Source organism: Dryobates pubescens, chromosome 36 (assembly GCF_014839835.1).
Source record: "Dryobates pubescens isolate bDryPub1 chromosome 36, bDryPub1.pri, whole genome shotgun sequence".
NCBI classification, from domain to species: Eukaryota; Metazoa; Chordata; class Aves; order Piciformes; family Picidae; genus Dryobates; species Dryobates pubescens.
Window position 1 is genome coordinate 757702 of NC_071647.1, and position 27554 is coordinate 785255.

Genomic DNA, 27554 nt, shown 5'->3' on the forward strand with positions numbered 1-27554 from the left:
TCTCCAGCTGTAAGCAGGCAGACAATTCAGAGCCATGGCAGCCTGGGCCTCAGGCAGAGAAGGAGATGATCCCTTAGGAGAGCTGGGAATGAAACTCAGAGTGAGGGCACAGCTCCTGAGCACCCAGGCCAGATCCTGATCCTCTTGGAGCAGCCTGGGCTGTGCCTCTGCTGTCAGTCCTGAGCCAGGCACTGCTGTGGAGCTGGGCTCCAGGCTCCAGCCTGGGTGAATGCTGGCCCAGAGCAGACTGCAGCAGCTCAGCACCGTGGGGATGGAATAAAGCTGGCACCAGATGAGTGCTGGCACCAGATGAGTGCTGGCACCAGGAGGCAGGGGTGGCTGTGAGAGCAGAGCAGTGTTCCAGGTGTGATTCCCAGCAACTGAGCTGACACTCAGAGGCTGAAAGTGGGAGTGCACAAACTGGGGAGCTGGTGTGGGACAGGCAAGAAAGAGGAGTCCAGAGGAAACCGTTCACAGGATCCCCCCAAAGCTCCCTGTGAGGCTGGGGAGGGGTCTGGAGCACAGCCCTGAAGAGAGGCTGAGGGAGCTGGGGTTGCTTAGCCTGGAGGAGGCTCAGGGGAGACCTTCTTGCTCTCTACAGCTCCCTGAAAGGAGGTTGGAGCCAGGTGGGGGTTGGGCTCTTCTCCCAGGCACCCAGCCCCAGAACAAGAGGACACAGTCTCAAGCTGTGCCAGGGGACGTTTAGGGTGGAGGTGAGGAGAAAGTTCTTCCCAGAGAGAGTTGTTGGCCACTGGGATGTGCTGCCCAGGGAGGTGGTGGAGTCCCCACCCCTGGAGGTGTTCAAGAGGGGATTGGATGTGGCACTTGGAGCCATGGTTTAGCTGTCAGGAGGTGCTGGGTGACAGCTTGGACTTGATGATCTCTGAGGTCTCTTCCAACCTGATTGATTCTCTGATTCCACAATATGCTGACACCAAGAGCAGCCTTGGGCCTTCCACAGCTGGCAGGTGCAGGACTTGCTCCTCACATCAGCTCTGCTCTCATCTCAAACCATTGCCCCTGCTCCTGTCCCTGCAGGCCTTTGGGAACTGTCCCTCTGCAGCCTTCTTGTAGCCCTTCAGGTCCTGGAAGGCTGCTCCAAGGTCCTGCTTCTTCTTCTGTAGCAAGGAAGCCCTTCCTAACCCCCTCCAGCTGGAATGAGTGCCCCCACACTCTGGGTAAGCTGATCTGGAGGTGGCAGCTCACAGCAGGAGCCACCAGCTCCTCGTGGGTCCCTTGCACCAGCAGCTCCAGGGCCAGTATTTAAAGCAGGGGCAGGAGCCCAGCTCTGGGCTCAGTCTCACAGGAGCAAAGGTGGAAAAAGCAGCTCAGAGCAGCTCCCCTTGCACAGGCAGTGGAAAGAAATACTCAGTGGTTTCTGCCTCCCTTCGTGTTGCAAGAGACTCCCTGGGGGTGGGCAGAGCCAAGTGCCTGCAATGAGGACATCTCCTCAGATCTAATCTCTGCCACTGGAGTTCTTCCCCTAGCTGAGTTTTTATGGCTCTGTGTAAGCCCAGAGCTGTTTGCAGAGATGGCCTTTGGGTTATGGGAGGAGGGAAGCTCAACCACCTCCCCTCTCAGCTCCCAGCAATGAAATGCAATCAGTGGTTCACAGAACCCTGGGCTGGCTCAGGGGGGAAGGAGCTCAGAGCTCAACTGCTCCAACCTCCCCTCCATGCCCAGGGACATCTCTCACCCTCAGGGCCTCATCCAGCCTGGCCCTGAACACCCCCAAGCAAGAGGCAGCCGCAGCCTCCCTGGGCAGCCTGGGCCAGAGCCTCAGCAGCCTCACACTGAGCAGCTTCTGCCTCAATTCCAAACCATTCCCCCTGGGCCTGGCTCCAGACCCCCTCAGCAAAAGTCTCTCTTCAGCCTTCCTGCTGGGGACAGCAGAGCTGGAGGCAGGATTGGAGGTGAGGTCTGAGCAGAGCAGAGCCCAGGGGCAGGATCCCCTCTGCTGCCCTCTGCCCACCCTGCTCTGGCTGCAGCCCAGCACCCAGCTGCCTGAGGGCTGCAGGAGGCACTGCTGGCTCCTGGGGAGCTGCTCAGCACCCAGCACCCCCAGGGCTCTTTCTCCAGAGCTGCTCTCAGCCCTCTGCACCCAGCCTGGGTCTGTGCTGGGCTTGGCCTGACCCAGCTGCAGGACCTTCGATAGGAAAAGGTTTTCTGTGTCTGCCCTTGCAAGACTCTGCTGCAGCCACTCGACCTCACTGAGGGAGACAACTGCAGCCTCCATCCTGCCTGCCCAGGAGAGGTTCAGCCCCAGCTGCCTGCCCCAGCATGAGCAGGGACAAGAGAGGAGGGAGTCAGCGCCAGGCTCTCTCCCCCAACAGAGCAGGGGCAGCAGTTTCGTTGTCAGTAGCTGAGGGCAGGTTTCTGAGCAGCCCAGGTGCAGCCGGAGCAGCTGAGCGAAAGCAGAGGGCTGGAGGCTGCAGGGCTGCTAATCATTGTCTGTGATCGCCGCGGGAAGACAAAAGCTGAACCGCTGAGTTTCGCCACGCAGGAGACAAGGAGCCAGCCAGGGAGGAGCCTTCATTAGCTGCTGTTACCAGCGATGTGTTGTCAGATACACAGCGCTGGGAGCTGGGACACGATCCCCACAATGCCCAACACAGCCACCCCCAGCCGGTGACGGTGCCTGCCGCATACCTGAGCACAGGGGTAATGCTCTGCCTGCCTCAGACACAACCCCCTGAGCACATCCCTCTTGGCAGCAGCTGCAGGGCTGGCAGCCTCCATGGGAAGCTGAGCTCCCTCCCACCCTCACCCACCCCGCACAGCATAAAAGCCACCGGCGAGGACAGAGCCTGCAGTCCGCTTGGTGCCTACAGCTGAGCAGGGGACTTGCACCTGGGGCTCTGATCGCTTCCACCATGAGCTGCAGCATCAAGAGAACATCCAGCACCTCCTACAGGAGCGGCGGAGGGGCCTGTGGCGGCGGCGGCAGGAGCTCCTCGGTGTCCTGCCGGCGCTACGCCGCCTCCTGCTACGGAGGGGGCAGCTCCGGGGGGGCGGCAGGCGGCATGGGCTACGGAGGCGGCATGAGCGCCGGCAGCACGGCAGGAGGCTTCTGCGGGGGCATGGCAGCGGGCTTCGGGGGGGGCATGGCAGCAGGCTTCGGGGTGGGGGGGGACATGCTGCTGAGTGGCAACGAGAAGGTCACCATGCAGAACCTCAACGACCGCCTGGCCTCCTACCTGGACAAGGTGCGGCGGCTGGAGGAGGAGAACGCGCAGCTGGAGCTGCACATCCGCGAGTGGTACAGGAAGCAAGCTCCTGCTGCTGCCAAGGACTACAGCCCCTACTACCAGGCCATCGAGCAGCTCCAGAACCAGGTAGGACAGCCCCAGCTGAGGGGGCTCCGTCCCTGCTGCTTCGCCTTCCCGAGGGCTTCCTCCTGCCCTCGGGCGCCGGCTCTGAGGGGCTGGCAGGAGGCTCCTGGGCAGCCTCAGTGGTGGCACCGAAAGCTGCTGAGCTGAGCCTCCCACCCCGTGGGTGAGCAAACCCTCAGCACCCCACAAGAGGAAGGGACATTCCCTGGGGGCACAGCCCCAGGTGAGGCAGAGCTCCAGCGGGCCCAGGCACGGTGCCTGGATCTGCAATCCCACCTTGCCCAGGGGCTCCAAAGCAGGCTCCTGTGCTCTCCCACCCCACCTGCTCCCCAGCCCCTGGAGTGCTCCATCTGCCCTCCCTTCACCTCTGCACCTTACACTGGTACCAAGAAAAGGGAGCAGAGGGGGAAGCAGCAGATCACAAAGGGCTGAATCTGTTCCTTGGGACACATGGAGAAGACTCTAAGTCAAGACAGAGAAGCCCAGAGTGGGGCTGTAGGAGGATGGTCTGAGACAGCCCAGGTCTCCTTGGAGCTTTAGCCTCTGCCATGGCCCTGCAGGAAGCAATTCCAAGAGCCTCAGTGAGGCCCTGCCAAAGCTTTGGGTCTCCTTTCCTCCTGCCCTTGCTTCTGGAGCACAAACTCCTCTCCAACCTCCTCCTCTGCAGATCATTGCTGCCTCCGTGGACAACAACAGGCTGCTGCTGGACATTGACAACAGCAAGATGACAGCTGAGGACTTCAGGATGAAGTGAGTGCCCCTGGGAGCCCTGCAGGGCTGCCTCTGGGGAGTGTCCTGGTTGCACTGGGGCTGTGGCCTGGGACCATCACCACCTCCTTCCCCTGCAGGTATGAGAACGAGTTGGTCATCAGGCAGACTGTGGAGGCTGACATCAACGGCTTGAGAAACCTCCTGGATGATCTGACTCTGGTTAGATCTTCCCTGGAGTCTGAGCTGGAGTCCCTGAAGGATGAGCTGATTGCTCTCAAGAGAAACCACGAGGAGGTAGGACCCTAGGCATGGTCCCCTGACCCCTTCCAAAGCCCCACAGGACTCAGCTCAGCCTTGTGACACCAAACTGCCGTGGCTTGGCCCCCTGCTCCCGGCCCCGGTGCTGAGCCCTGCTCCATCTGCTCTCTCTGCAGGAAATGAGCCAGCTGCAGGCCCAGACTGGGGGGGATGTGAGTGTGGAGGTCAATGCTGCCCCGGGAGAAGACTTGACCAAGATCCTGAACGACCTGAGGAATGAATACGAGCAGATCATCGAGAAGAACCGCAGGGAGGTGGAGCAGTGGTACGAGGTCAAGGTGAGAAGCACCACACACAGCAAGGGCCCTGCCCTGGGGAGCCCCAGAGCCTGGCCCTGGGCAGGCAGAGCCTTGGGCTGAGCCGAGGAGGCTGCTCCCCTGCAGCCCTCCTGCGCAGCACAGGGCTGCAAGCTGCTCCTCCCTGACGCCGGGGCTGCGCTCTGCAGATCGAGGAGGTCAATCGCCAGGTCACCTCCAGCAGCCAGGACATCCAGAGCAGCAGCCAGCAGCTGACGGAGCTGAGGCGAGAGATGCAGAACCTGGAGATCGAGCTGCAGGCACAGCTCAGCACGGTGCGCGGGGGCCGGTGCGCGGGGGCCGGTGCGCGGGGGGCCGGGGGCCGGTGCGCGGGGGCCGGGGGCCGGTGCGCGGGGGGCCGGGGGCCGGTGCGCGGGGGGCCGGGGGCCGGTGCGCGGGGGCCGGGGGCCCCCTCCCGGGGGCGGGCAGGGCCGGGCCGAGCTCTGCCGCTCACCTCCTGCTCCTCCGCCCGCAGAAAAGTTCCCTGGAGAGCTCCTTGGCAGAAGCCGAATCTCGCTACGGCTGCCTGCTGCAGCAGATCCAGGGCCAGATTAACTCGCTGGAGGAGGAGCTGGCCAGCATCCGCTGCGAGATGGAGAGCCAGAACCAGGAGTACAAGATGCTGCTGGGCATCAAGACCCGGCTGGAGCAGGAGATCGCCCAGTACAGGGCACTGCTGCAGGAGGGCCAGCAGGACATCGTGTAGGTGTTGCACTGGGGGGGGATGCACAGCAGCCTCCTGTGTTGGCTGCCAGCACAGCCCCTGCCCACCCACCCCTGGCTGCCACTGGCTGTCCCCTGCCTGCAGCTCCCCTCTGGATTAATTCCTCTCCTTTTGCAGTGCTTCCCAGGGAGCTGGGAAATCCTCCCAGGCATTTTCTTCCTCTTACTACTCTCACTCCCAGAGTGCAGAGCTGGCAGGTAAGGCAGCACTGGGGAAGGATGTGGTTAGGAGGGGATCACAGCTGCCCCGGCCCCGGGGATGGGTTTGTGGTGTGGGCTGGGCAAGACTCCAGCAGCCCAGGAGGGAGAGAACCTTGCTGAGTGTCATGGCTTAAAGCACAGCAGACTCTGCCCTGCCCTCTGCCTGAGTCTGAGCTCCAGCAGAAGAACTTTGCAGGGCTCACAGCTCTGAGGAAGTGCCTTCAGCACTGCAGGGCTTGGAGCCCTCCTGCTGGCCCTGCCTGGGGGAGCAGCTGGGGGCAGCAGGGGGGCTCAGAGGTCCCCCAGGGCCATGCTTTGTCTCTCCCCACAGGACAGTCACGAGTGTGCTAGAGCCAGAGCCACGCTGCTGCCACCCTCCAGCCCAGAGCCCCTGCCCACAGCCCAGGACAGGCTGAACCCAACCCAACTGCAGCACAGCTGCTGCCAGGGCAAGGAGCTGGAGCAGAGCCTGGCCTGCTGCCTCCTCACCCCTCTGCCACGCTGCAAAGCTGCTTGCACTCAGCTTGACTTGGAGCAAGGCTTCCTAAGGGCTCCTCTGCTGCTGCCTCAATAAACCTTCCCTCTGCAATGCAAACCAAAGCAGTGTCTGAGAGCTTTCCTCTGCCAGCCAAGGCACCCAGCCAGGCACAGCCTCTCCTGGGCTCCAGGCTGTCCATCCTCTCCTGGGCTCAGCACAGCCTGCTCTGCACTAGGGAGATGGAGACTTTGCTGAGAGAGTATCAGTGACTGAAAGGAGAATGGTTTGGAGCTGAGGCAGAAGTTGCTCAGTGTGAGGCTGCTGAGCCTCTGGCACAGGCTGCCCAGGGAGGCTGTGGCTGCCTCCTGCCTGGGGGTGTTGAAGGCCAGGCTGGATGAGGCCCTGAGCAGCTGAGTCCAGCTGAGAGCTGTCCCTGGGCATGGAGGGGAGGTTGGAGCAGCTGAGCTCTGAGCTCCTTCTGCCCTGAGCCGTTCTGGGATTCTGTGATGAGGGTGAAAGGAGAAGAAAGCTCTCTGCAGCCTCTCACTGTCCCTGCACTGAGCTGCTCAGTGCCACTGCCCTGGCTCCCCTGAGGCTGGGACTCTTCCCTTGGCTCAGCTCCTCACAGGGCTGACTCTGGGCAGGCTGCTCCAGAGCCTGGGGGGTCCCTGACATGGAGCATTTGTCCCCTCTGAGCGCTCAGGCTGCTGTCAGGAAGCTCAGCTGAGAAGGCAGTGAGCTCCCTCCAGAGCCCTGCCCCAGAGCCATCCCTACCCTCCTGAGGCAAATTCCCCCTTCAGCACCAGGATGATGCCAGGGAGCTGTGGTTGCTGTGCTCCTTGGCAGGAAGGAGAGGCTCAGCCCCCCCACTGCAGGGAGCTCCTGGGTTTGGCTTCTCTGGTTAAGAAGATCAAATATGTGATGAAAGTGGAGCTGAGAGGACCACAGGAGCCCAGAACAGCCCTCTGGAGGTGTTCTGCTGCCTGAGGGTGACAGGGAAGCCTCTCTCCAGTCCCTGTGGGCACCAGAGGCACAGAAGCAGGCAGGTTTCACTCAGCTGCAGGTCCTGGCTCTTCCCCTCTCCCCCTGGCAGTGTCTGCTGTGCCATTCGAGCCTGAGGCTTTCTGTCAGGGAAGCAAACTGAAGCTTTCCTCACTGTTATCACCTCCCAGGAGGCTTCTCCGGGTCAGAGCTCTCAGCACTGCTGTGGCCTGGCTCTGCCACCACACTCCTCTCACTGCAGGGCTGCAGCAGGCACCAGGGAGGAGAAACTTCCTATTCCTCTGGAAAGCTGCATCCCCAAAGTGACTTCTGCAGGCCAGCAGCAGGGATTTGTGTGAGCAGAAGCCTTCCTCCTCCCAGCCTGGCCTTAAAGACCTCCAGGCATGAGGCTTCCACCACCTCCCTGGGCAAGAGAGCCTGTGCCAGGCTCTCACCACCCTCCTGGGGAAGAACTTCTCCCTCACACCTCATCTAAATCTGCCCTCCTCCATCCTGGATCCATTCCCCCTCCTCCTATCACTCCTTGACACCCCAAGAAGTCCCTCCCCAGCTCCCTCGTAGCCCCCTTCAGACATTGCAAGGCCACAGCGAGGTCTCTTCAGAGCCTTCTCTTCTCCAGACTGAGCAGCCCCAGCTCTCAGCACCCAGCTCTGGGCAGGCTGGGGGCTGGAGCTCAGTTAGTGACCACCCTGGTGCCAGCAGCACAGAGAGCAGCACAGGGGCAGCAGCAGCAGGGCAAGTGGACCCCAGCTCAGCACTGAAGCTGCTGGCCCTCAGCAGGACTCTCTGCAGGTGTGCAGGAGCCAGGGCTGGGGGAGCAGCCCTGGGGGGTGGGGGAGCAGCTCAGGGAAAGGTGAGGGTAGGAGGTGGGGCTGTGGGGATCCTTCCCCTCTGGACAGACTCCTCCAGGCCAGGTGGGTGCTGCAGGGCCGTGGGTGGGGGCTGGGGAACGCAGAGATGGAGCTGCTGCTGACACCCATGGGAGCAGCTCCCTTCTCACCCAGACCACAGCTGACTCAGCAGCTGTAAAACAATTAATTACCACTAATTGTTTCTGAGGTTGCCCACTCCCTGGAGGAGGATCCAGCAGTGGCACCACAGCTGCAGAGCAAAGCCCTGCCTGCTGTTGGCTCCTCTGCAGCATCTCTGTGGCTCTGCAGCCAACTTCACCACTCAGCAACCAGCACTTGGAAAGGCTTCGCAGTGCCTCTGCTGCAAACCAACCTCTGGGCTCACAGAGCCCTGTGGGCTGTGGGACAGGCAAAAGGTCTTCCAGGGGAAGATGTGGAATCAGAGCTCTGGAGGTCTCCTCAAATGCCTGAGGAGCCTCCACAGCCTCCACCACAGAACCAAGTCCAACCTCAAAGCCTCTGACTGCTAATGGCATCTAGAGAGACTTTGCTCTTGTGGCTTGGGAATCAGAGTCACAGAATGGCTCAGGTTGGAAGGGAGCTCAGAGCTCAGCTGCTCCAACCTCCCTACCCTGTCCACAGACACCTCTCAGCTGGACTCAGCTGCTCAAGGCCTTGGGAGGCAGCCACAGCCTCCCTGGGCAGCCTGGGCCAGAGCCTCAGCAGCCTCACACTGAGCAGCTTCTGCCTCAGCTCCAAACCCTTCCCCCTGGGCCTGGCTCCAGACCCCCTCAGCAAAAGTCTCTCTGCAGCCTTCCTGCAGGATCCCTTCAGGTCCTGGCAGCAGCTCTGAGCTACCCCTGGAGCCTTCTCCTCCCCAGGCTGCACAGCCCCAGCTCCCTCAGCCTGTGCTCCCAGCAGAGCTGCTCCAGCCCTGGGAGCATCTTTGTGGCCTCTTCTGGGCTCTCTCCAGCAGCTCTGAGTCCTTCTCCTGCTGGGGACAGCAGAGCTGGAAGCAGGATTTGAGAGGTGGTCTCAGCAGAGCAGAGCCAAGGGGCAGAATCCCATTCCCACAGCCAGGCTGAGCCGATGTGAGGCTTTGATCTTGGTAATTATGATTGTTCTTTAATTGGTAGCTTTCTAATTACCTGCAGGCCAGGACCAGTTGCTTTGCCTCTGTTGCTGGGCTTGAGTCACAGCCATTAAGGTTTAACCATTGCCTTCTCACAGGGTGTGAGCCCTTACTCAGACCTCCCTCCCTGGATTGCTGCAGTGCCCCTTTGTGCTCCCTGCTGAGCTGCTGACTGCTGCTGATGCCAGAGGTGTTGATTTTCCCTCTCCCTCTCAGCACTCTTGCACCACAGCCTCTGACCCAACACCTCCAACCCTTCCCAGCGCTGTCACTCCGTGACGCCAGCAGCAGCCTGGTCTCTGCCCCTCTGGGCTTCTCTCTGCTTTGAGGCTGATCTGCCCAGGCCACCCCCTGGGGTTGTTCAAGGCCAGGCTGGATGAGGCCTTGAGCAGCTGAATCGAGGTGAGAGGAGTCCCTGCCCACGACGGAGATTGGAGCAGCTGAGCTCCCTTCCAGCCTGAGCCATTCCATGGCTCTGTGACTAGTGGTAAAGCCATCAGCACGGCTGCTGCTGCTGCGCCCTGAGCAGCCCCTGCTCTGGTGGCACTGTGCCCTCCTCGGGTTCTGTGTGCTGAGAGAGGGACTGCTTTCACCACCTCTCCTCGGGAGGCAGAGTGACTCCAGAGAACAAAGCCCAGCAATTAAAATGAGTCTCACTCCCTAAGTAGCCAGCAGGAGACTATCTCGGAGGCAATCTCGCAGCCACCCACCTGAGATGATGGTGCAGGCTTGGGGTGAATCAGCAGCAGACACAGTACCCACGGGGAGGGCAGACCCAAGCCCCAGCAGAAATTCCCCTTGGCACATCCCTCTTGGCAGCAGCTGCAGGGCTGGCAGCCTCCATGGGAAGCTGAGAGCTCCCTCCCACCCTCACCCACCCCGCACAGCATAAAAGCCACCGGCGAGGACAGAGCCTGCAGTCCGCTTGGTGCCTACAGCTGAGCAGGGGACTTGCACCTGGGGCTCTGATCGCTTCCACCATGAGCTGCAGCATCAAGAGAACATCCAGCACCTCCTACAGGAGCGGCGGAGGGGCCTGTGGCGGCGGCGGCAGGAGCTCCTCGGTGTCCTGCCGGCGCTACGCCGCCTCCTGCTACGGAGGGGGCAGCTCCGGGGGGGCGGCAGGCGGCATGGGCTACGGAGGGGGCATGAGCGCCGGCAGCACGGCAGGAGGCTTCTGCGGGGGCATGGCAGCGGGCTTCGGGGGGGGCATGGCAGCAGGCTTCGGGGTGGGGGGGGGACATGCTGCTGAGTGGCAACGAGAAGGTCACCATGCAGAACCTCAACGACCGCCTGGCCTCCTACCTGGACAAGGTGCGGCGGCTGGAGGAGGAGAACGCGCAGCTGGAGCTGCACATCCGCGAGTGGTACAGGAAGCAAGCTCCTGCTGCTGCCAAGGACTACAGCCCCTACTACCAGGCCATCGAGCAGCTCCAGAACCAGGTAGGACAGCCCCAGCCCTGGCCCTGCATTGCTCTTCTCCTTTCCACCTCCCCTCGTCCCTGCACCCTCCTGCCCGCGGCGGAGGAAGGTCCAAGCCCTTCCCCGGCCCTCAGCCTCTTCTGCCATGAGCTGGGGACAAAGACTTCCTTACAGACCCAGTGTGCAGAGACCCAGCCCTGGTGACCTCCCACCAGAAATGTCCTTGCCCTCCTTCCCCCACCAGCGTTCCTTCCACCAGAACCTTGGGGGAAGCCAAAATCTTGCCCCAGCCGCACAGCAGCTCCAGAGCCTTCCGAGTCCCCGGCACCACTGCAGGAACCATCCCCAAGCCTCGTGACGAGGCCCTGCCAGAGCTTTGGGTCTTCCTGCCCTGGATGTCTGGCAGCCCAAGAGCCTCCTCTCCAACCTCCCCTTTTGCAGATCGTTGCTGCCACCGTGGACAACAACAAAATGATCCTGGAGATCGACAACAGCCGGATGACAGCCGACGACTTCCGCATGAAGTGAGTCCCCTGCGGCCCGGCTCCTGTCTTGGCCTCGGCTCTGGGAGAGCCCTGAGCACAGAGGAGGACTCCAGCCCCAGGTGTGATGTGGCCAAGGCCGGGCAGCGACCATGCAGTGGCTCTCTGTGCTCTCTGCAGGTATGAGAACGAGTTGGTCATCTCCCAGACCGTGGAGGCTGACATCAACGGCCTGAGGAACGTCCTGGACGAGCTCACTCGCACCCGGTCTGGGCTGGAGTCCGAGCTGGAGAGCCTGAAGGATGAGCTGATGGTCCTCAAGAGGAACCATGAGGAGGTGAGGTCCATCCCCAAAGGTGCACACCGAGTCCAGCCAGCCTTGTGTGGTGCCCTCATCCCTGGCCCCTGCCCAGCCCCTCCCCAGCCCTGAGCTCTGCTGCCTCCTGCTCCCCCTGCAGGAAATGAGGCAGCTGCAGTCCCAGACCGGAGGCGATGTGAGCGTGGAGGTCAACGCTGCCCCTGGGCAGGACCTGACCAAGATCCTGAACGACCTGAGGCAGGAGTACGAGCAGGTCATCGACAAGAACCGCCGGGAGGTGGAGCAGTGGTACGAGGTCAAGGTACGGCCTGGGGATGGCAAAGGAAAAGCCACGGGGGGGGAACAGCCTGGGGCTGATGTGCCGAGGTGGGTGGAAGGTCAGGATCCACGGAGCCTGAGCTATCCATGGAGCAATCCAAGGCTGTCCTCAGTGAGGATGGGATGACAGGGGGAGGCTCCAAAGCCTTCTTAGCTCTCAGGCTGCAAACCGCCCCTGAGGGTAGCCTGAGGAGGGTCCCACTCACCCTGGGCAGGCAGAGCCTTGGGCTGAGCCGAGGAGGCTGCTCCCCTGCAGCCCTCCTGCGCAGCACAGGGCTGCAAGCTGCTCCTCCCTGACGCCGGGGCTGCGCTCTGCAGATCGAGGAGGTCAATCGCCAGGTCACCTCCAGCAGCCAGGACATCCAGAGCAGCAGCCAGCAGCTGACGGAGCTGAGGCGAGAGATGCAGAACCTGGAGATCGAGCTGCAGGCACAGCTCAGCACGGTGCGCGGGGGCCGGGGGCCGGTGCGCGGGGGCCGGGGGCCGGTGCGCGGGGGCCGGTGCGCGGGGGCCGGGGGCCGGTGCGCGGGGGCCGGGGGCCCCCTCCCGGGGGCGGGCAGGGCCGGGCCGAGCTCTGCCGCTCACCTCCTGCTCCTCCGCCCGCAGAAAAGTTCCCTGGAGAGCTCCTTGGCAGAAGCCGAATCTCGCTACGGCTGCCTGCTGCAGCAGATCCAGGGCCAGATTAACTCGCTGGAGGAGGAGCTGGCCAGCATCCGCTGCGAGATGGAGAGCCAGAACCAGGAGTACAAGATGCTGCTGGGCATCAAGACCCGGCTGGAGCAGGAGATCGCCCAGTACAGGGCACTGCTGCAGGAGGGCCAGCAGGACATCGTGTAGGTGTTGTGGGAGCTCTGCCACTCGCTGAGCACAGAGCAGGGCTTGGGGTTTTTGTCAGCCTGTAGCTAAAGCCTAAGCACAGGAGGCTGCTTCACAGCACCGTGGGGATCCCAAGCTGGGAGTGCACAGCACAGAGCAGGGCTGCAGGGCATCAGCCCCTCCTGGGCTGGCTGTGCAGAGGGAATCCCACTGGAGGAACTGCTGTGGAAAACTCAGCTGTGGCTCCCTGCCTTGTGTCTGCAGCTGGGGGAGCAGAGCTGGGCTGGGCCAGCACAGCAGTCAGCTCTGCAGGCTTCTCTTGGCTCTGCTTCTAGGACTTGCTAGGAGAAGGCAGCTGAAGGAATGAGCTGAAAAGCTGCCTGGGGATGCTTGGGGGGAGCAGGGAGAGCTGAGCTGCTCTGTGCACCTCACCTGTGTCCCTCCACTAAAACTCCTCTCCCTGCACAGGTCCTCCCAAGGAGGGGGAACGTCCCACTCCTATTCCTCCTCTTCCTACTGTCATGGGCAGTCCAGTGACAAGTCAGGTGAGAAACCCTGCCCAGAGGATCCTCATTTACCCTGGCCCCATGGCTCTGCTCCACCTCTTCTCCTGCTGATGCTGCCCTTCCTGTGGCAGCTTCCACACCTGCAGCAGCAGCAGGGATGGAAGCAGCAGCAGGGATGGAAGCAGCAGCAGCTCTCCTCAGCCCAGGGTGGCTCAGCCTTAGTGTCAGCAGCAGGCTGAGCTCTGAGCTCCCCTCCCACACTGCCAGCACAGATGGACAGCACCTGAACTGCCACTGCAGCTGCAGAGCCTGCTGCCCTCCCCACCACACTAACAGCTCCTCTCTCACCCCACAGGACAATCCAGGGTGTGCTAAGGTGCCACCAACGTGCTGGGCTCCCCTGACCTGCCTCCTGCCACCTGAGCAGCCTGGCCCTCGGTGTGCTCACACAGAGCCCCCTCTGTGTGCCCCACAGCCTGCTCAGCAGGAGCTCAGGAGCTCAGGATCAGATTCCCAGCACCTCCAGCTGCTTTCTCCTTCTTGTGGTGCTCTGCAGCAGCTCTCATGGCATCCTCACCCCCTGCCTGCAGTGCAGCTGCTGGGCACTTTCTGCTACTAACACAAGGCCTGAATAAAGTTCACTTCCCTGCAATGCAAAGCAAACCTTGTCCAGCATCTCTCTGGTGCCTTCGTGTGGTGGAGAGCTGAGGTGGGGCCCAGGAGAGCTCTCCCCAGGGAAGCCAAGGCTGGGTGGATTGTGTGAGACAGCCCCAAATGAGGTCATCCTCACTCAGGCAGGGGTGGCTGGGCAGGAGCTGCAGGAGGAGACTCACATCCAAGTCAAGAGTGACACCTGTAGGGGAGCAGAGAGGAGGGGTGCAGGGAGCTGCTGCTCTGCCAGCTCTGCAGCTGGAACCATTGGGGTTCACCAACCCTACACTCCCAGGAGAGCTTTGGCAAACCAAAAGCATTTTCCCTGGGGGCACTGAGGGTGACACTAATCCCACCCCAGCAGCCTCCTCTCCCACCCCCCAGGAGGGCTCTGCCTGCTCTGCTCGGTGCAGGCTCAGGAAATGAGTGCTGGGTGTGCCAAGGGGAGCAGGAGGGTGGCAGGGTGCAGGCAGGGTGCAGGCAGGGTGCAGGCAGGGTGCAGGCAGGGTGCAGGCAGGGCTCACTCTTCCTAGAGCTGCTGCAGTTCATCTTCCACACTGCCAGGATCTGGGGCAGGGAGAAGGTGAGGTACAGGCAAAGAGAACTGCTCCAGTTCCACACTGCCAGGATCTGGGCTGGGAAGAGGAACTACAGGAGGTGAAACACCTCAGTGACTGAGAACGTGGGAACCTGGGCTTCAGTGGCTTGCAGTGGGCTGAGCAAGCAGCTGAACAGGGTCTGCCACATCTCAGGTGACTCAGCTGTGAGAGGGGTGGGTCTCTGACACCCCATCACTCACCAACAGTTTATGTTCTGACTGTAGCTTTGCACTTGCTCCTTGGGTGGCAAACAGGTTCGGGTCAGGTCCCTTTGGCCACCCAGGGTTGTTTGGAAAGGCTTCCAAGGGTCCCCTGCCACAGCCCAGGGCAGAGCTCCCAGCACAGCAGAACAAAGGCAGGAGCCAGAGCATTCCCTGGAGGACAAAGGGGATTTGGCACTCAGAGCAGACTCCTCTCTGCTGAGTCACCCCAGGGCTCTCCCCTGCAAGCTAACAGAGCCTCCTGCCCTGCCCCAGCCTCCTGCCCTGCCCCAGCCTCCCTCCTCCCTCCCACACCAACCACTGCCCACAGAAACCCCAAAGCTGCCAGCCTCAGCCACCCAGCACAGCCCTGGGCCTGAGACCCCACAGCTTAGCTGGGAAGAAGGCTTCTGGAGCCAGGGGTGTCCTGGGCTGGCTGTGGGGAACACTCCTGAGTCTTTTCCCCTCTGCTGTCCCTCAGGAGGGAACAGGGAGGGAGGAATGCCCTGAGTGGGGTCTGCTGCCTTCAGCCTCTGCTGAGCATCTTAAGGCTGCACTGGAAGTGCACCCAGGGCTGAGCCAAGCTGAGCTGAGCTGAGCTGAGCTGAGCCAAGCTCAGCAGCCTCTGGCCTGCCCTGGGCTCTGCTGGCTGAGGTACCAGGTGGGACTCAGCAGAGCATGAAAGGCCACCCAAGGGAGCTGCAGTGCTGAGGGCAGCAGACACACCAAGGGGGTTGTGAAGAGCCTTGGGGTGGAATCCAAGCCCCAGAGCTGGGGAGCAGGCAGGGCAGGGGAGAAGCTGAAACGCTGAGGAGCTGAGGGGGTGGCACTGAGACAGCTGAGGGGGAACAAACCCAAGCAACAGAGAGGGAAAGAGTCAGGAATGAGCTCCCTGCAGAGGACAGGGAAGAGAAGGAAGTGTCTGCTCCACACCATTCTGCTGGAAGCTTTTGAGGTCATTCCACACGGAATCAGCAAACTCAGAGCGAGTCACAGCCTCCTGGATGGTTCCTGCAGGGGTTCCTCTCCTGCTGGAGTTGGTTTCTCTCTGCCTTCGACTCCTTCAGCAGCAGAAGTGGCTGCCACGGCCGGGCAGGGAGCCTGGAGCCACCCCGGGAGCAGAAGGAGCCTCGCTGAGGAGGAGGAGGCTGAGCCCTGGTGCTGTGCTGAGAGCAGAGCCCTGCAGGGGGGACTGTGGAGGCGCAGACAGTGCCTGCTGCCGAGCGGCAGCCGCTGGCTGTTTGAGTTCCTCAGCTCTGGAAGCCAATCCTCTGCACCTGCAGCGGGAGCCTGCCCAGGAGCCTCGGGGCAGAGCAGAGCAGGGGCAGAGTCCCACGGCCAGGCTGGGCTGCTGTGCAGCTCTGGAGTGCCTCACACTGAGGCCAGGCTCAGCCACGCAGGGCTTGAGGAGCTGCTGCCCTGCCCTGGCCCTGGCTGCAGGGCCTGCTCCTTAACCCACTCATTACCAGCCCACGCTGGGCTGGCATGGCAAAGGCTGGCTGCAGGCAACAGCTTTCCGCTGGCACCCACTGCTGGGCCTGGCACTGTGTGGCTGTGGAGCAGAGGCACCTCCAGCCTCACTGATCAATCAATTAATTAACCCTGGTTGAGTCCTTTCCCACAACCCAGCCCCAGGCTGTGCCAAATGAGTGCAGGAGCTCCCCTGGACCCAATCCACTCTGTGGCTACCAGCCCTGGGGTTTTGGAGCAGGAATTTTCCAGGTGGGGAAGTGCCCCCTGAGGAGCTCTGAGCCTCCTCCTGCAGCATGAATCACAGCCAGGGGCTTGGCCCTGGCAGCCTGGCCCCGGCTGGCTCTGTTTGGGGTTGGTGGTGCCCTCGCCAGGGCTGCTGCCTGCACAAACCTGACTCGGGGAGGTGGCCTCTTGCCAGCTGGACACTCGACTCCAGCATCCTTCCCAGCCCCAGCACAGCCTGCTGAGCTTTGCCAGCCAGAGACCAGGGCAGAGGAAGTGCAAAACCACAGCCAGAGCCTCGGCTGCCCCCCAGGGCTGGGTCCCTGCTGAGCCTCTCTTGCCACCAGTTTCACCCAAGGAAATTCTCTTTTCTTTCCCCACCTCAGGTCCTGTGTGGCAGCAGGGCCCTGGGCTGCCAGCAGGGTCAGCAGTTCAGAGCCAATGCTGAGGCATCGCCCAAGGCACCCCAGAGCCAGCTGCCTGTGCCAAGTGTTTGCCCTGCTCCCACTCAGGGAGGGTTTGAGCTCCTCCTGGCTCCCTCAGCCCTACCTGTCCAACATCTTGGAAGTGACAAACACTGAGAAATTCCACCACAAGTCCCCAGATCAGGAGCTGAAGAGGGATCCCTCACCTTCAAGCCCAGCTCAGAGCATTCTCATCATTCCCTTCCTGCCCCTGGGAGAGGTCAGATTGAGACTGGAGCTGGGGGAGAAGTTCCTGACAGTGAGGCTGGGGAGCCCCTGGCACAGGCTGCCCAGGGGGGCTGTGGCTGCCTCCTCCCTGCAGGTGTTCCAGGCCAGGCTGGATGAGGCCCTGGGCTGGTTGAGGTGTCCCTGCCCATGGCAGGGGCTCGGAGCTGGAGGATCTCTGAGGTCCCTTCCAACCCAACCCCTTCTGGGATTCCTCTCCCCATTCCTGCCCCCTCCCCTCACCTGGCTTTCTCTCTCATCCCTTCCAGTGCAGAAATCAGCCCCCCCTGCACCCCTCCTCACCAAACCTCTCTCCCTCAGCTTTGCAGAAGTGAGGACTTTAAGGAAGTTTGCAGAGTGCTTATCTCTGCTCTTATCTCTGCTCTTATCTCCGCTCTCCTAGCACCCCTGGCAGCATGTGCCGGGACCTGCCCCTGGCAGCACGGAAACATTCTTGCCTCTGCCTCTGCTGGCACCTCCAGAGGCTGTGTGGCAATGAGAACCTGGGGAGGATTCAAAAGAAATGATTTATGGTGGGACAGGAAAGAAGGCAGCCAAAAGCTGCCACTCAAAGCAGCCCTTTCAGGCCCAGCTGCAGATCAGCTCTTGGCAGCTCTGCTTCTTCCCACGAGGAAGTTCAGGGAGAGAAAAAACATAAGACACAACAAGAGGCAATTTTGTGTTGGGATGAAAGAGATTCCAATGCCTGAGACCTTCAGCAGGAGACAGAACCTCCCCAGGCTGTGGTTTATAGAGGGCAGGAGCCCTGCAGGGTGGGGTGGCTGAAGTGCTCCTGAGCAAGGGCAGAGATGAAGGCTGAAAATGTGCCTGCAGGAGAGTCCAGAAGCACTTCCCTGGGGGAAAGAGGCAGGAAGGAAGAATGATCCCCCCTGGAACACTGGGAGATGGAGAAGGATCAATCAGAACCACCACCTGGCTGTGCTCCATCGCCCAGAGAAGCACCCAGGGAGCTGCAGGCACCACCAAGGGAGCCTAAACCCTCCAGGGAGTCCATTCCATTGGGCCTGCCTGGGAGGAGGCTCAGCAGGCTGTGAGGAAAGCCAAGGGTGCCCCAGGGGCACTCAGGGGGCACAAAAATGGGGTGCAGGGTAATCAATAAACCTCCTGGGGCAGCAGGAAGGGGTTTGGAAAGCAGCAGGCTGGAAGCCAGGAGCCTGTGACACACTTGGTGGTGTAACCAAGCTCAAAGCCTTGCTCCATCTGAGAGAGCCTCCAGAGCTTCTCCTCTCCTGCCACTTGCAGCTGCACTGCCCTGAGGAGCAGAGCTTCCCCCTGGGGAGGTCTCCCCCCCTGTGTTGAATCCACCCCTGCCTGCAGGGCAGCAGCAGCTGAGGCATGAGGGAGGCTGCCCCCAGGTTTCAGGAGCTGCACCACACAACCCTGTGCAGCACCCTCCTCCCCCTGCAACCCCCCAGACCTGCTCTGAGTGCTGCTGGAGCACCCAGGGGGAAGGATGCTGCCCTCCCCTTGCAGCAGGAGGCAAAGCAGGAGGCTGCTCTCCTGTGAGCCTCTTGCACCTCTGCTCAGTGGATTTGTGCTCCTCATGCTCTGGGCTTCACCACCCCCAGCCCCTCTGCCCTGCAGCTCTCCCCTGCTCTGCAGGCAGGCTGCCCCCTGACACTTCTCCCACCTGCTCCCAGGGACCTGCTGGGCAGCTTTTGCTTCCCCTGGGCTGAGCAGGACGTTCAGCTCCCCAGCAGGGAGCTCCAGAGTGTCTGTGGCAGCCACAAGTGTCCTGTGGAGCTCTTGGGCAGGCTGGGCAGTGGTGCTGGGCAGTGGTGCTGGGCAGTTTTTCACTGGGCACTGCAGAGCCCTCTGCATGCTGCAGGCTCTGCAGGAAGCAAAGAGCTGAGCTGTGCCCAGGGTGTAGCAGTGGCCCAGGGCAAGGCTGGGCCATGCTTTGTCCACCTCAGGTGAGGTCTCCTGGCCCTGAGTCACTGCAGAATTCCTCTGGCACAGCCTCAGCACCAGATGCAGGCCGATGGGGCTGGTGGTGCAGGTGCCTTGGCCACCTTCCAGCCTCTCTGTTTGCTCTCCTCCCCTCCCTGCCCCTGCCCTGCTCTTTGCCATTTCCTCTGCACACAGCAGCCCAGCACTGCCCAGGCCTCAGCAGCTCCTGGGGCACTTTTCATGGCTACAGAGAGAGCAGAGCCCCCTCCTTGGGCTTGGCTTTAGCTCTTCACTTTGGCACCAGATGGATTCCTCCCTGCACCACCACAGCAGGGACCTCTGCTCCAAAGGTTCTGCCCAGTGGAAGGCCTTGGAGCTGGAGGAGTTTCTGCCCAGCCCTGGCTGCTCCCTGCCAGCACTGCTGGGCCAGCTTTAGAACAGTCCCAGGGGGCCGGAGGGAGAGAGGTGGGAAGGGAGAGAAAGGAGGAGGAGCTGTGAGGGATGCTCCTGCCAGGGATGCTCCTGAGGGGCTGGCAGCAACAGAAGCAGCTCTGCTGTGGACAGTCCCTGCTGGGCCATGCAGGGCTGGAACATTCCAGAAACAACCTTTGCAGGCAGCAAACAGAGCAGAAGGCTGAGAGGTTGTGTCCCTTCTGCTCCCTCCTCTCTTCCAGGACTCAAAGTCTCACCAGGGACTTGTTCCTGCTGGTGCTCACTCCCCAGGTCTGTTCCTTGGACAGGACTCTTGGTTCTGGAGTCCAGGAGACTCCTCCAGCCCAGGCATGTCCTCTGCCAGACCCTCTCCTCTGCCAGACCCTCTCCTCTGCCAGACCCTCTCCTCTGCCAGACCCTCTCCTCTGCTGCCAGCCCAGAAGGAGCTGAGAGCAAAGAAGGGAACAGTGAAACTCCCTTCAGGAAGAAGTCTTCTTAAGGAAGGAAGGAGACAGGTGGGAAGCTGTTCCCTCGAGGGCTGCACATCCTCCTCCCCACCTGGGCTCCTCTCAAGCTCTGTTCCCAGCCCTTTCCTGGGTGACTTGGACAAAGCCACTGCAGGACCAGGGTGGCTGCAGCAGGGCTGGGCACTCCCAGCCTCTTGTCCCCAGCCAGGTGAAGCCCAGCTGGGCTCTGGCCGCTCCCCTCTGCGGGGTGAGGCCGCCTCCGGGTCCCAGCCTGCGCTTCCCGGGGCAGGGGCTGGGCTGCTGCGGGCGGTGGGGAGGAAGCGCAGCCCTGCGGAGCCGCTGACCAAGGGGAGGGACCTGCCGCGCAGGCTGCGGAACTCCGCGGGGCTCAGATAACAACTCCCGGGGCCAACTCCCACTGCCACCGGCATAAAAGAGCAGGGCAGGGGGACCCGAGCACAGACTCGGGCGGCTGCAGCTCGGCTCAGGTCCTTGCCACTTCCCACCATGGCCACCTACAGCTTCAGGCAGTCGACCTCCTCCGGGGCGGCCGGCGGCTCCTCGCTGCGCTTCGGGGGAGCTTCCTTCAGGGCTCCGAGCATCCACGGCGGCTCCGGGGGCAGGGGGGTCTCGGTCTCCTCTGCCAGGTTTGTCTCCTCTGGCCTGGGAAGCGGCCTGGGGGGGGGCTATGGGAGCGGCTTCGGCAGCAGCTTCTGTGGAGGCTTCGGGGGGCTGGGCGGCGGCGAGGGGCTGCTCTCAGGCAACGAGAAGACGACGATGCAGAGCCTGAACGAGCGCCTGGCTGCCTACCTGGAGAAGGTCAGAGCCCTGGAGGAGGCAAACGCTGACCTGGAGACCAAAATCCGAGGCTGGTACCAAAAGCAAGGGCCAGGCCCAGCTCGGGACTACAGTGCCTACAACAAGACTATTGAAGAGCTTCGAGAGAAGGTAAGGTGCTGGCAGCTCCTCAAGGCCCCCCTGGGGCTTGCACTTGAGGGGGAAGCACAAAAACCCAGGGAGGGAAACCTCAGCAGGGACTGCAGCTGGGGGCAGGGCAGGGCAGGGAGGGGAAGGACTTGATGAGTATGGAAGGATCTGCTCTTGAAGTGCTCCCCAGAACACACAGAGCAGTCGGCCTGAGGTGCCTTGGAGCCTAACCCTCTGGGGCTTGCTGTTAGCAGAGCATCTCTCTGTACACACAGCTCATGGGGGGTGGCCACAGAGGGACAAAGAGAGCTCAGAGAGCAGCCTGGGGGGCTCTGTCAGCAGGAGCCTCAGAGGCAGTGACAAACACAGGCTGGGAATGACTCCATCACCCAGCACTTCCTCTCCTTCCACCTTTTGCTTACTGAAGCTTGGAACTGGAGTAAGAGAGCTGAGCCCTTTGGCTTGTGGGCAAAGGAAGGAATCCATCCCATATCTAAGGCAGGATTTGCCCCAGCAGCTGATAACAGATCCCTGCAGCTGATACCCAGCTGGCAGACAGGGGCACAGCTGGGAGAGCACCGAAAGGAAACCTCAGCCCCGGGTTCATGACCCAGGGCACTGCCTCCTGCCTCAGCACAGCCACAGTTCCCACCTGGCCTCAGCCACTGAGCCCAGCAGAGGCAGCACTGGCAGCCAGGCTTTCTCCTCTGAGTTTTCTTCTCCCTCTGCCTTTGCTCTCTTCACTTCAGTGAGAGGAAAATGTTGCTCCAGCTGCTGCTGTGGATCCCTTTGAGTTTTCAGAGCAGCAGGCAAAGAGGACTTGCAGCCTCCCAGGGAAACATGAGCAGGGACTGCCCCTCACAAGCCACCACCTCCTCTGGAGGCTTTCATGGTGCATCCTGAATGCTCTGGGAATGAGGATGTGCCCAAAGCCTTCACAGCAGCAGTGTAAACCCCACCACACAAAGGTCTCCTGTAGCTTAAAGCCCTGCAGGCCTTGCAGCCACTTCCCACTGTTAGGAGCCTGCAGCTCTTCAGTGCCAGGCTGCTGGGACTCTGGCACAGGCTGCCCAGGGAGGCTGTGGCTGCCTGGGGGTGCTGAAGGCCAGGCTGGATGAGGCCTTGAGCAGCTGAGTCTGGCTGAGAGGAGTCCCTGGGCATGGAGGGGAGGTTGGAGCAGCTGAGCTCTGAGCTCCCTTCCACCCTGAGCCACTCTGGGATTCTGTGGGTCTAAAGCACCACCCAAACCCTGGCTCTCTAAAGCCTTCCCCCCAAGGCAGCACCAAGCTGTGCCTCACTGTGGCACTTCAGCTGAGGGCCAGAGGAGCCAAGGGACCTCCCCACGAGTGACAGTGGTGGCCGAAGCGCTGCTGTGGACCTCACTGCAGGCACTGCCCTGCCCAGAACAAGGCAGCCTGCTCTCACCTGGTGTAGCTACAACCCAGAGAGAATCTCAGCCCTCTCTTCAGAGCAGGACAGGGCAGAGCAGAGCTGCTCCAGCCCCAGCACTCAGCTCTCCCTCCTTGCAGATCCTGGACGCCACCATCGACAACTCCAAGATCCTGCTGCAGATCGACAACGCTCGGCTGGCTGCTGACGACTTCAAAACCAAGTGAGTCATTGCTGGGAGGAAAAAGAACCTTGGGCAGGCAGGAATCCTGCCTGGAGGGCTCTGAGGAAAGCACAGGATGCCTCTGAAACCTGTGTGGGAACCAGCTTGGTTCCGCCACTGCAGCCCAGCCCTTGCTGCCTCTGCCGAGAGCACCGCGGGAGGGTTGTGCCGGGCAGGGTACAGTGAGAAAGGTTCGGTGCTGGGCACCGCTCCCCACACCAGCAGCCCCAGCAGGCAGATGTGTGCCAGCAGAGGGTGGGCTGCCTTCAGCAGGCAGCCTGAGAGCTTGGTTTGGCCTTGCCCAGGTTTGAGACGGAGCAGGCTCTGCGCATGAGCGTGGAGGCTGACACCAACGGCCTGAGGAGGGTCCTGGACGAGCTGACCCTGGCCAGGGCTGACCTGGAGCTGCAGATCGAGAGCCTGAAGGAGGAGTTGGCCTACCTCAAGAAGAACCACGAGGAGGTAAAGCATCCCCAGGGTTGGAAGTGGTGTGAGGAAAACAGAGCCCAGAAGTCTGGAGGTCCTCAGGACTGCAACAGTGCAGGAAGGAAGCTCAAGAGTCCCCTGTGAGGGTCCGAGGGCAAGCAGCCAGGGCTCAGCCCTCGAGGCAGGCATGGAAGGTTCCTCAGGTTTGCAGTTCAGGTCCCATCCTTTGTCTTCCTCTGCCCTGTCCACACAGGAACTGGCTGCCCTGCAAGGACAAGTGTCTGGCCAAGTCAATGTGGAGCTGGACTCTGCTCCAGGCATTGACCTGTCCAAGATCCTGGCTGAAATGAGAGACCAATATGAGAACCTGGCTGAGAAGAACAGGAAGGATGCTGAGGCCTGGTTCCACAGCAAGGTAGGAAAACCTCCCCTCTGTGCAGGCACCGAGCCCCCAAACCTGCTGGGAGCCTGCACTCCCCATCTGCTCCTCTCCCTGCCTCAGACCGAGGAGCTGAACCGGGAGGTCGCCGTCAACACCGAGCAGCTGCAGAGCAGCAGGACCGAGGTCACCGACCTGCGGCGCACCCTGCAGGGGCTGGAGATCGAGCTGCAGTCCCAGCTCAGCATGGTACCGAGAGCCCTGCCCCGAGCAGCATCCCTGCCCCCCTGCCTCCCCCTTCCCTGCCCCCCGAGCAGTGCCTCCCCGAGCAGCAGCCCCCCCCCCCCGCCTCCCCCTTCCCTGCCCCCCGAGCAGTGCCTCCCCGAGCAGCAGCCCCCCCGTGCCTCTCCCTTCCCTGCCCCCGAGCAGCATCCCCCTGTGCCTCCCCTGAGCAGTGCCAGCCCCCCGTGCCCCCCCCTGCCTCCCCCTTCCCTGCCCCGAGCAGCAGCGCCCCCCCGAGCAGCATCCCCACCCTTGTGCCTGTCCCTTCCCTGCCCCCCGAGCAGCTCCCCCCGTGCCTCCCCCTTCCCTGCCCCCGCCGTGCCTCCCCTGAGCCGGTGCCCTGTGCCCGCAGAAGGCAGCCCTGGAGGGCACGCTGGCGGACACGGAGGGTCGGTACTGCGCGCAGCTGGCGCAGCTGCAGGGGCTGGTGGGCAGCCTGGAGGCGCAGCTGGCAGAGCTCCGTGCCGACATGGAGCGGCAGAACCAGGAGTACCGCAGCCTGATGGACATCAAGAGCCGGCTGGAGCAGGAGATCTCCACCTACAGACAGCTGCTGGAGGGGCAGGACGCGCAGTAAGCTCTGTGGCTGCACCAAGCCTCCCTGCTGAGCCCCACAGCCCCTGGCCCTGCAGGCTGCCCCTCTGCCCCGGTATCCACAGCCCTGGGCAGCCTGGGCTCTCCAGCTCTTGAGGAGATCCCTTCCCTGGAAGTGTTGCAAGCCCTGTTCCCAGGCAGCACCTCAGAGGGTTGCCACACAAGAGGTAAACACTGCCGGGCAGTGCCAGAGACCAAACCTGTGCCATGGAGTTGTCTGGGTTGGCAAAGCCCTCCCAGCTCACCCAGCCCAACCATCCTCTGACTCTGCCAAGGCTGGGGCTAAGCCATGGCCCTCAGCACCACAGCTCTGCCTCCTTCAAACCCCCCCAGGGATGGGGATTCCACCCTGGGCAGCCTGGGCCAGGCTTGGAGAACCCTTCCACTGAGGAAGTTTCTTCTAATGTCCAACCCAAACCCCCCCCAGGGCAGAGACCCTCTGTGACCCTGCTGCTTGTTCCTAGGGAGAAGAGACCAACCCCAACCCCACCCCAGCCTCCTCTCAGGGAATGGTAGAGAGTGAGGAGGTCTCCCCTCAGTGAGAGGGACAGAGCTGAGGTCAAGTGACAGCTGATGGGCACCCAGCAGAGGTGCAAGATCAGCACCAACCTCCCCTAAGCCTCCTGTGAGCAGTGAGACAGCTCCTGCCCCATGGGGATCAGGGGGGGAGATGCTGTGAGGGGAAGGGAGGTGGCAGCCATGGGGTGGCCCCCCCGGGGCAGCATCACTCTCCTCATGGAGCCTCGAGGGGAGGGAGGTGACTCACAGTCTGGGACCAAAAAGTGAGGGAGGGGTGGAGAGGTTTGGAGAGCATCAGCTCCTTCCTCTCCCTGACTGCCCTCTCTTTGCTCTGCAGGTTGCTTGGCTCTTCTGGAACTGCTGGTAAGAGTTCTTGCTTTGCAGGAAGCCCTCAGGACCCCTTCAGGACCCCAGGGGGGGTCTGATTTCCTCAAAGGCAGTGGGCCCTGTGTCCACCCCAGAGCTGCTGCACTGGCAGCCTGGAACCTTAAGCAGCAAAATGTGGCTCTGGGTAGAGCTGAACAAATTTGTCATCAGCTGGGAGCACCTCAGGGCATGCTGCAGTAAGGCCTCAAACGTTTAATCACCCCCAGGTGAAAGGATCCAGGAAATTAAAGCTTGGCCAGCTCAGGGGAGCTGCAGGAACATGCAGGTGAAGCTCAGCCTTGAGCTTCTGAAGGGGGACACAAATCACTGCTGTGAGGGAGAGACCTCCTGGGAGAAGGGGAGGGGGGCTGAGGTCTGAGCTGAGCTTAGTGCCCACTGCAGCAGGGGCTCCTCTGTGCCACACCTGAGCCATTGCTCTCCTCCCTCTGTGCTCCTGCAGACAAAAGGGACAAGCCAGCCGAGGGGAAGTAGCTCTGCAAGCCCCCCAGGGTCACCTTCCAGCTGAGCAAAAGCAGCCAAGCCCCAGGAGCTGAAGAGCATCACTGAAGAGCTGGAGCTGAGTCCTGGAGCAGAGGAGGCCTTGGGCACCCTGAGCTTGGGTTGATTCATTCCTTTCCTGGTGATTAACTTGGGAGCTGGGTTGGCTTCTCCCTGGGTTCTGCTGCTTCCTGTGCTGCTGTAGCTGCTCCAATAAAGACAATCTTCTACTTGCAGTCTGAGCCTCTCCTGGTCACTGTCACACTGCTCCTGGCTTCCAGCAGGCAGGAAGCAGGCAGCCTGCTGCCAGCTGCCTGCCCTCGTGGTCTGTGCCCAGACCCAGGGGACCCCAGGGCTGCACTGCCCCAGAGCAGATCCCCTTGCAGCCTGTGCTCCAGGGAGACCTCAGCACAGCCTTCAGCACTTCTCTCCTTGCCCTGGGGAGGGGAGGAGGCCTTCAGCCTTCCTCATACCTGGCTGCTCAGCACAGACTGAGAGTTCCTAGAATGGGCTGGGCTGGAAGGGATCTCCAAAGGGCATCCAGGCCAAACCCTGCAGCCAGCAGGGACATCTCCACCAGAGCAGGCTGCTCACAGCCTTGTGGAGCCTGACCCTGAACATCTCCAGGGATGGGACCTCAACCCCCTCCCTGGGCAACCTGTTGCAGTGTTGCAGCAGCCTCCTGGTGCAGAACTTGTTCCTCACATCCAGTCTCAATCTGCTGCTCTCCCATTTCAAACCATTGCCCCTGGACCTGTCCCTGCAGGCCTGTGGGGACAGTCCCTCAGCAGCCTTCTTCTAGCCCCTTTCTGGTGCTGGAAAGCTGTCCTGAGGTCTCCATGGAGCCCTCTCCAGGCTGAGCACTGAGCAAGGGACAGCCCACAGCCACAGAGCTCCTCTGTCAGGGTGGGACAATGCTGCTCAGTCAGGAGCTGGGGCTTGGCTGGGGCTCAGCAGTGACTCAGGTGACCTGCCAGCATCAGTCAAGGGCTGACAGGGACAATCCCAGCCCAGCCTCGGCAGGTCTTGCATGACAGCACCATGGGGACAGGGAAAAGCTGTGCCAGGAAATGAAACCAGACCCAGGAGAGAAGAAAGAGCAGAGAGGAAGAGAAAAGAGAGCAGGGAGGGAGGCTCAGGGGCACTGAGGTGGGGACAGGAGCAGCTGGCAGGCAGGGGGCAGGTGTTGGGTTTCTCACCTGGGTTCAGTTGTAGTTTATAACTTCAGGGATTTTGTGCCCTGGTTGCAGGCTGAGGAAGGGTTTCAGGTGTGGTTCCCATGCAGGCTCTCAGGCTGCAGCACCCAGGTGTGGGTCAGGAGAGCCCTGATCCCTAAAGGAATGTCCTGAGTGAGTGATGGATTGGCAGCAAAGACTGCAGGGATCAACAAGCTGCTTCTTGAATGGAACTCTCTGTCCTCCTGCAAGGAGAGGCTGCAGTGTGTCAGCCCTGCTAATCCTGGAACAGCAGCAAGAAAGGAGCTGGCAGAGCTCAGGCATGTCAGGGGCTGTCCTCCAGGGAGGCTCAGGGAGGCACAGAGCTGGGCAGGGGGTGGGGGAGCAGCCCTGTGGGGACAGTGCTGAGAAATCCCAAAGGGAAGGGAGAGCAGAATGAAGGCTTGGGGCTGCTTCCCCCCACACACTTCAGCAGCTGATTGGCTTCAAGATCCTCTAGGGAGAAACAGAGCAGGTTGGAGCTCCATGAGGAGTGAGCAGAGCACTGCAGACCTCCACCAGGGCAGACACAGTGCTATGGAGCTGGAAGCATCCCAGGCCTCAGGGATTCAGGGACATGGGAGAGATCATTTTTCAATGAAGCCAGAGCACAGCCAAGGAGCAGAGAGGCTCTGGAGGGAAGGACCTGGCAGGAGAACCTCAGCTGGCTCCAGGACTGAGCCAAGGACTGCCCCAGAGCTGCTCCCACTCAGACCTGAAATGAGCTTCACCAAAACACTTCAGGTTCCCAAACTGCCACTGAACACCAAACTGGGGCTGAGTTGTTCTGATGTCTCTTTGCTTTGCAGAGGCTGGTCCAAAAGGCTCTCCTGCAGCAGGGTTTGACAGAGAACTCTTCAGCCTGGAGACTGGGGGGGAGGAACAACAAAAAGGCTACAAATCAGTGCCCTGAGTGAATGCTGAGCACAGACAGACACACAGACACAGAGAGGCACAGCTTTGCCCTCTCTCTGGCAGCAGAGGGCTGATGGTCCCAGCTCAGCTCCCTCCAGTGCAGGTCCTTCTCTCCAGGAGGTGCCTGTGGAGCCCAGCAGCTGAAGCAAGCTGCAGATGATGCTCCCTGAGCACCCCCAAGCTCCACAGTGCTCTGCTGAAGCTTCCCTTGCATTCTCCTCTCCTCTCCAGGGCAGCAGCAGCTTTAGATCTGCTCCTGGGGGTTCTGAGT

The 27554-nt window shown here is 61.6% G+C and overlaps 3 protein-coding genes across 3 annotated transcripts; all 3 read left to right on the top strand.

Annotated features, from left to right (window-relative positions):
- Positions 1-2873: 2873 nt before the first annotated feature.
- LOC128898976 (keratin, type I cytoskeletal 16-like) lies at positions 2874-6045 on the top strand. The gene is made up of 8 exons (XM_054176806.1): positions 2874-3335; positions 4000-4082; positions 4181-4337; positions 4478-4639; positions 4807-4932; positions 5133-5359; positions 5499-5578; positions 5913-6045. The coding sequence occupies exons 1-8, from the start codon at positions 2874-2876 to the stop codon at positions 5930-5932; spliced, it is 1317 nt and encodes a 438-aa protein (XP_054032781.1). The 3' UTR covers positions 5933-6045.
- A 3979-nt stretch (positions 6046-10024) lies between these two features.
- LOC104298178 (keratin, type I cytoskeletal 16-like) lies at positions 10025-13341 on the top strand. The gene is given in 9 exon segments (XM_054176751.1): positions 10025-10278; positions 10280-10487; positions 10908-10990; positions 11129-11285; positions 11407-11568; positions 11904-12029; positions 12192-12418; positions 12870-12946; positions 13263-13341. Coding segments are annotated over 9 exon segments (1314 nt in total). The 3' UTR covers positions 13283-13341.
- A 6595-nt stretch (positions 13342-19936) lies between these two features.
- On the top strand, positions 19937-25377 carry LOC128898977 (keratin, type I cytoskeletal 19-like). The gene is made up of 8 exons (XM_054176808.1): positions 19937-20499; positions 22008-22090; positions 22396-22552; positions 22770-22931; positions 23019-23144; positions 23530-23750; positions 24628-24653; positions 25117-25377. Exons 1-8 carry the CDS (start codon positions 20059-20061, stop codon positions 25146-25148), a joined length of 1248 nt encoding a protein of 415 aa, XP_054032783.1. The 5' UTR covers positions 19937-20058; the 3' UTR covers positions 25149-25377.
- Positions 25378-27554: the final 2177 nt, after the last annotated feature.

What these genes read in the sequence shown, in the direction of transcription:
- LOC128898976 (XM_054176806.1), top strand. Translation starts at nt 2,874, where the DNA reads ATGAGCTGCAGCATCAAGAGAACATCCAGCACCTCCTACAGGAGCGGC. An exon ending in GAGGGCCAGCAGGACATCGT is followed by an intron (nt 5,360 to 5,498) that starts GTAGGTGTTGCA and finishes CTCCTTTTGCAG; the next exon opens with TGCTTCCCAGGGAGCTGGGA. An exon ending in CCAGAGTGCAGAGCTGGCAG is followed by an intron (nt 5,579 to 5,912) that starts GTAAGGCAGCAC and finishes CTCTCCCCACAG; the next exon opens with GACAGTCACGAGTGTGCTAG.
- LOC128898977 (XM_054176808.1), top strand. Translation starts at nt 20,059, where the DNA reads ATGGCCACCTACAGCTTCAGGCAGTCGACCTCCTCCGGGGCGGCCGGC. An exon ending in TCAAGAAGAACCACGAGGAG is followed by an intron (nt 22,553 to 22,769) that starts GTAAAGCATCCC and finishes CTGTCCACACAG; the next exon opens with GAACTGGCTGCCCTGCAAGG. An exon ending in CTGGAGGGGCAGGACGCGCA is followed by an intron (nt 23,751 to 24,627) that starts GTAAGCTCTGTG and finishes TTTGCTCTGCAG; the next exon opens with GTTGCTTGGCTCTTCTGGAA.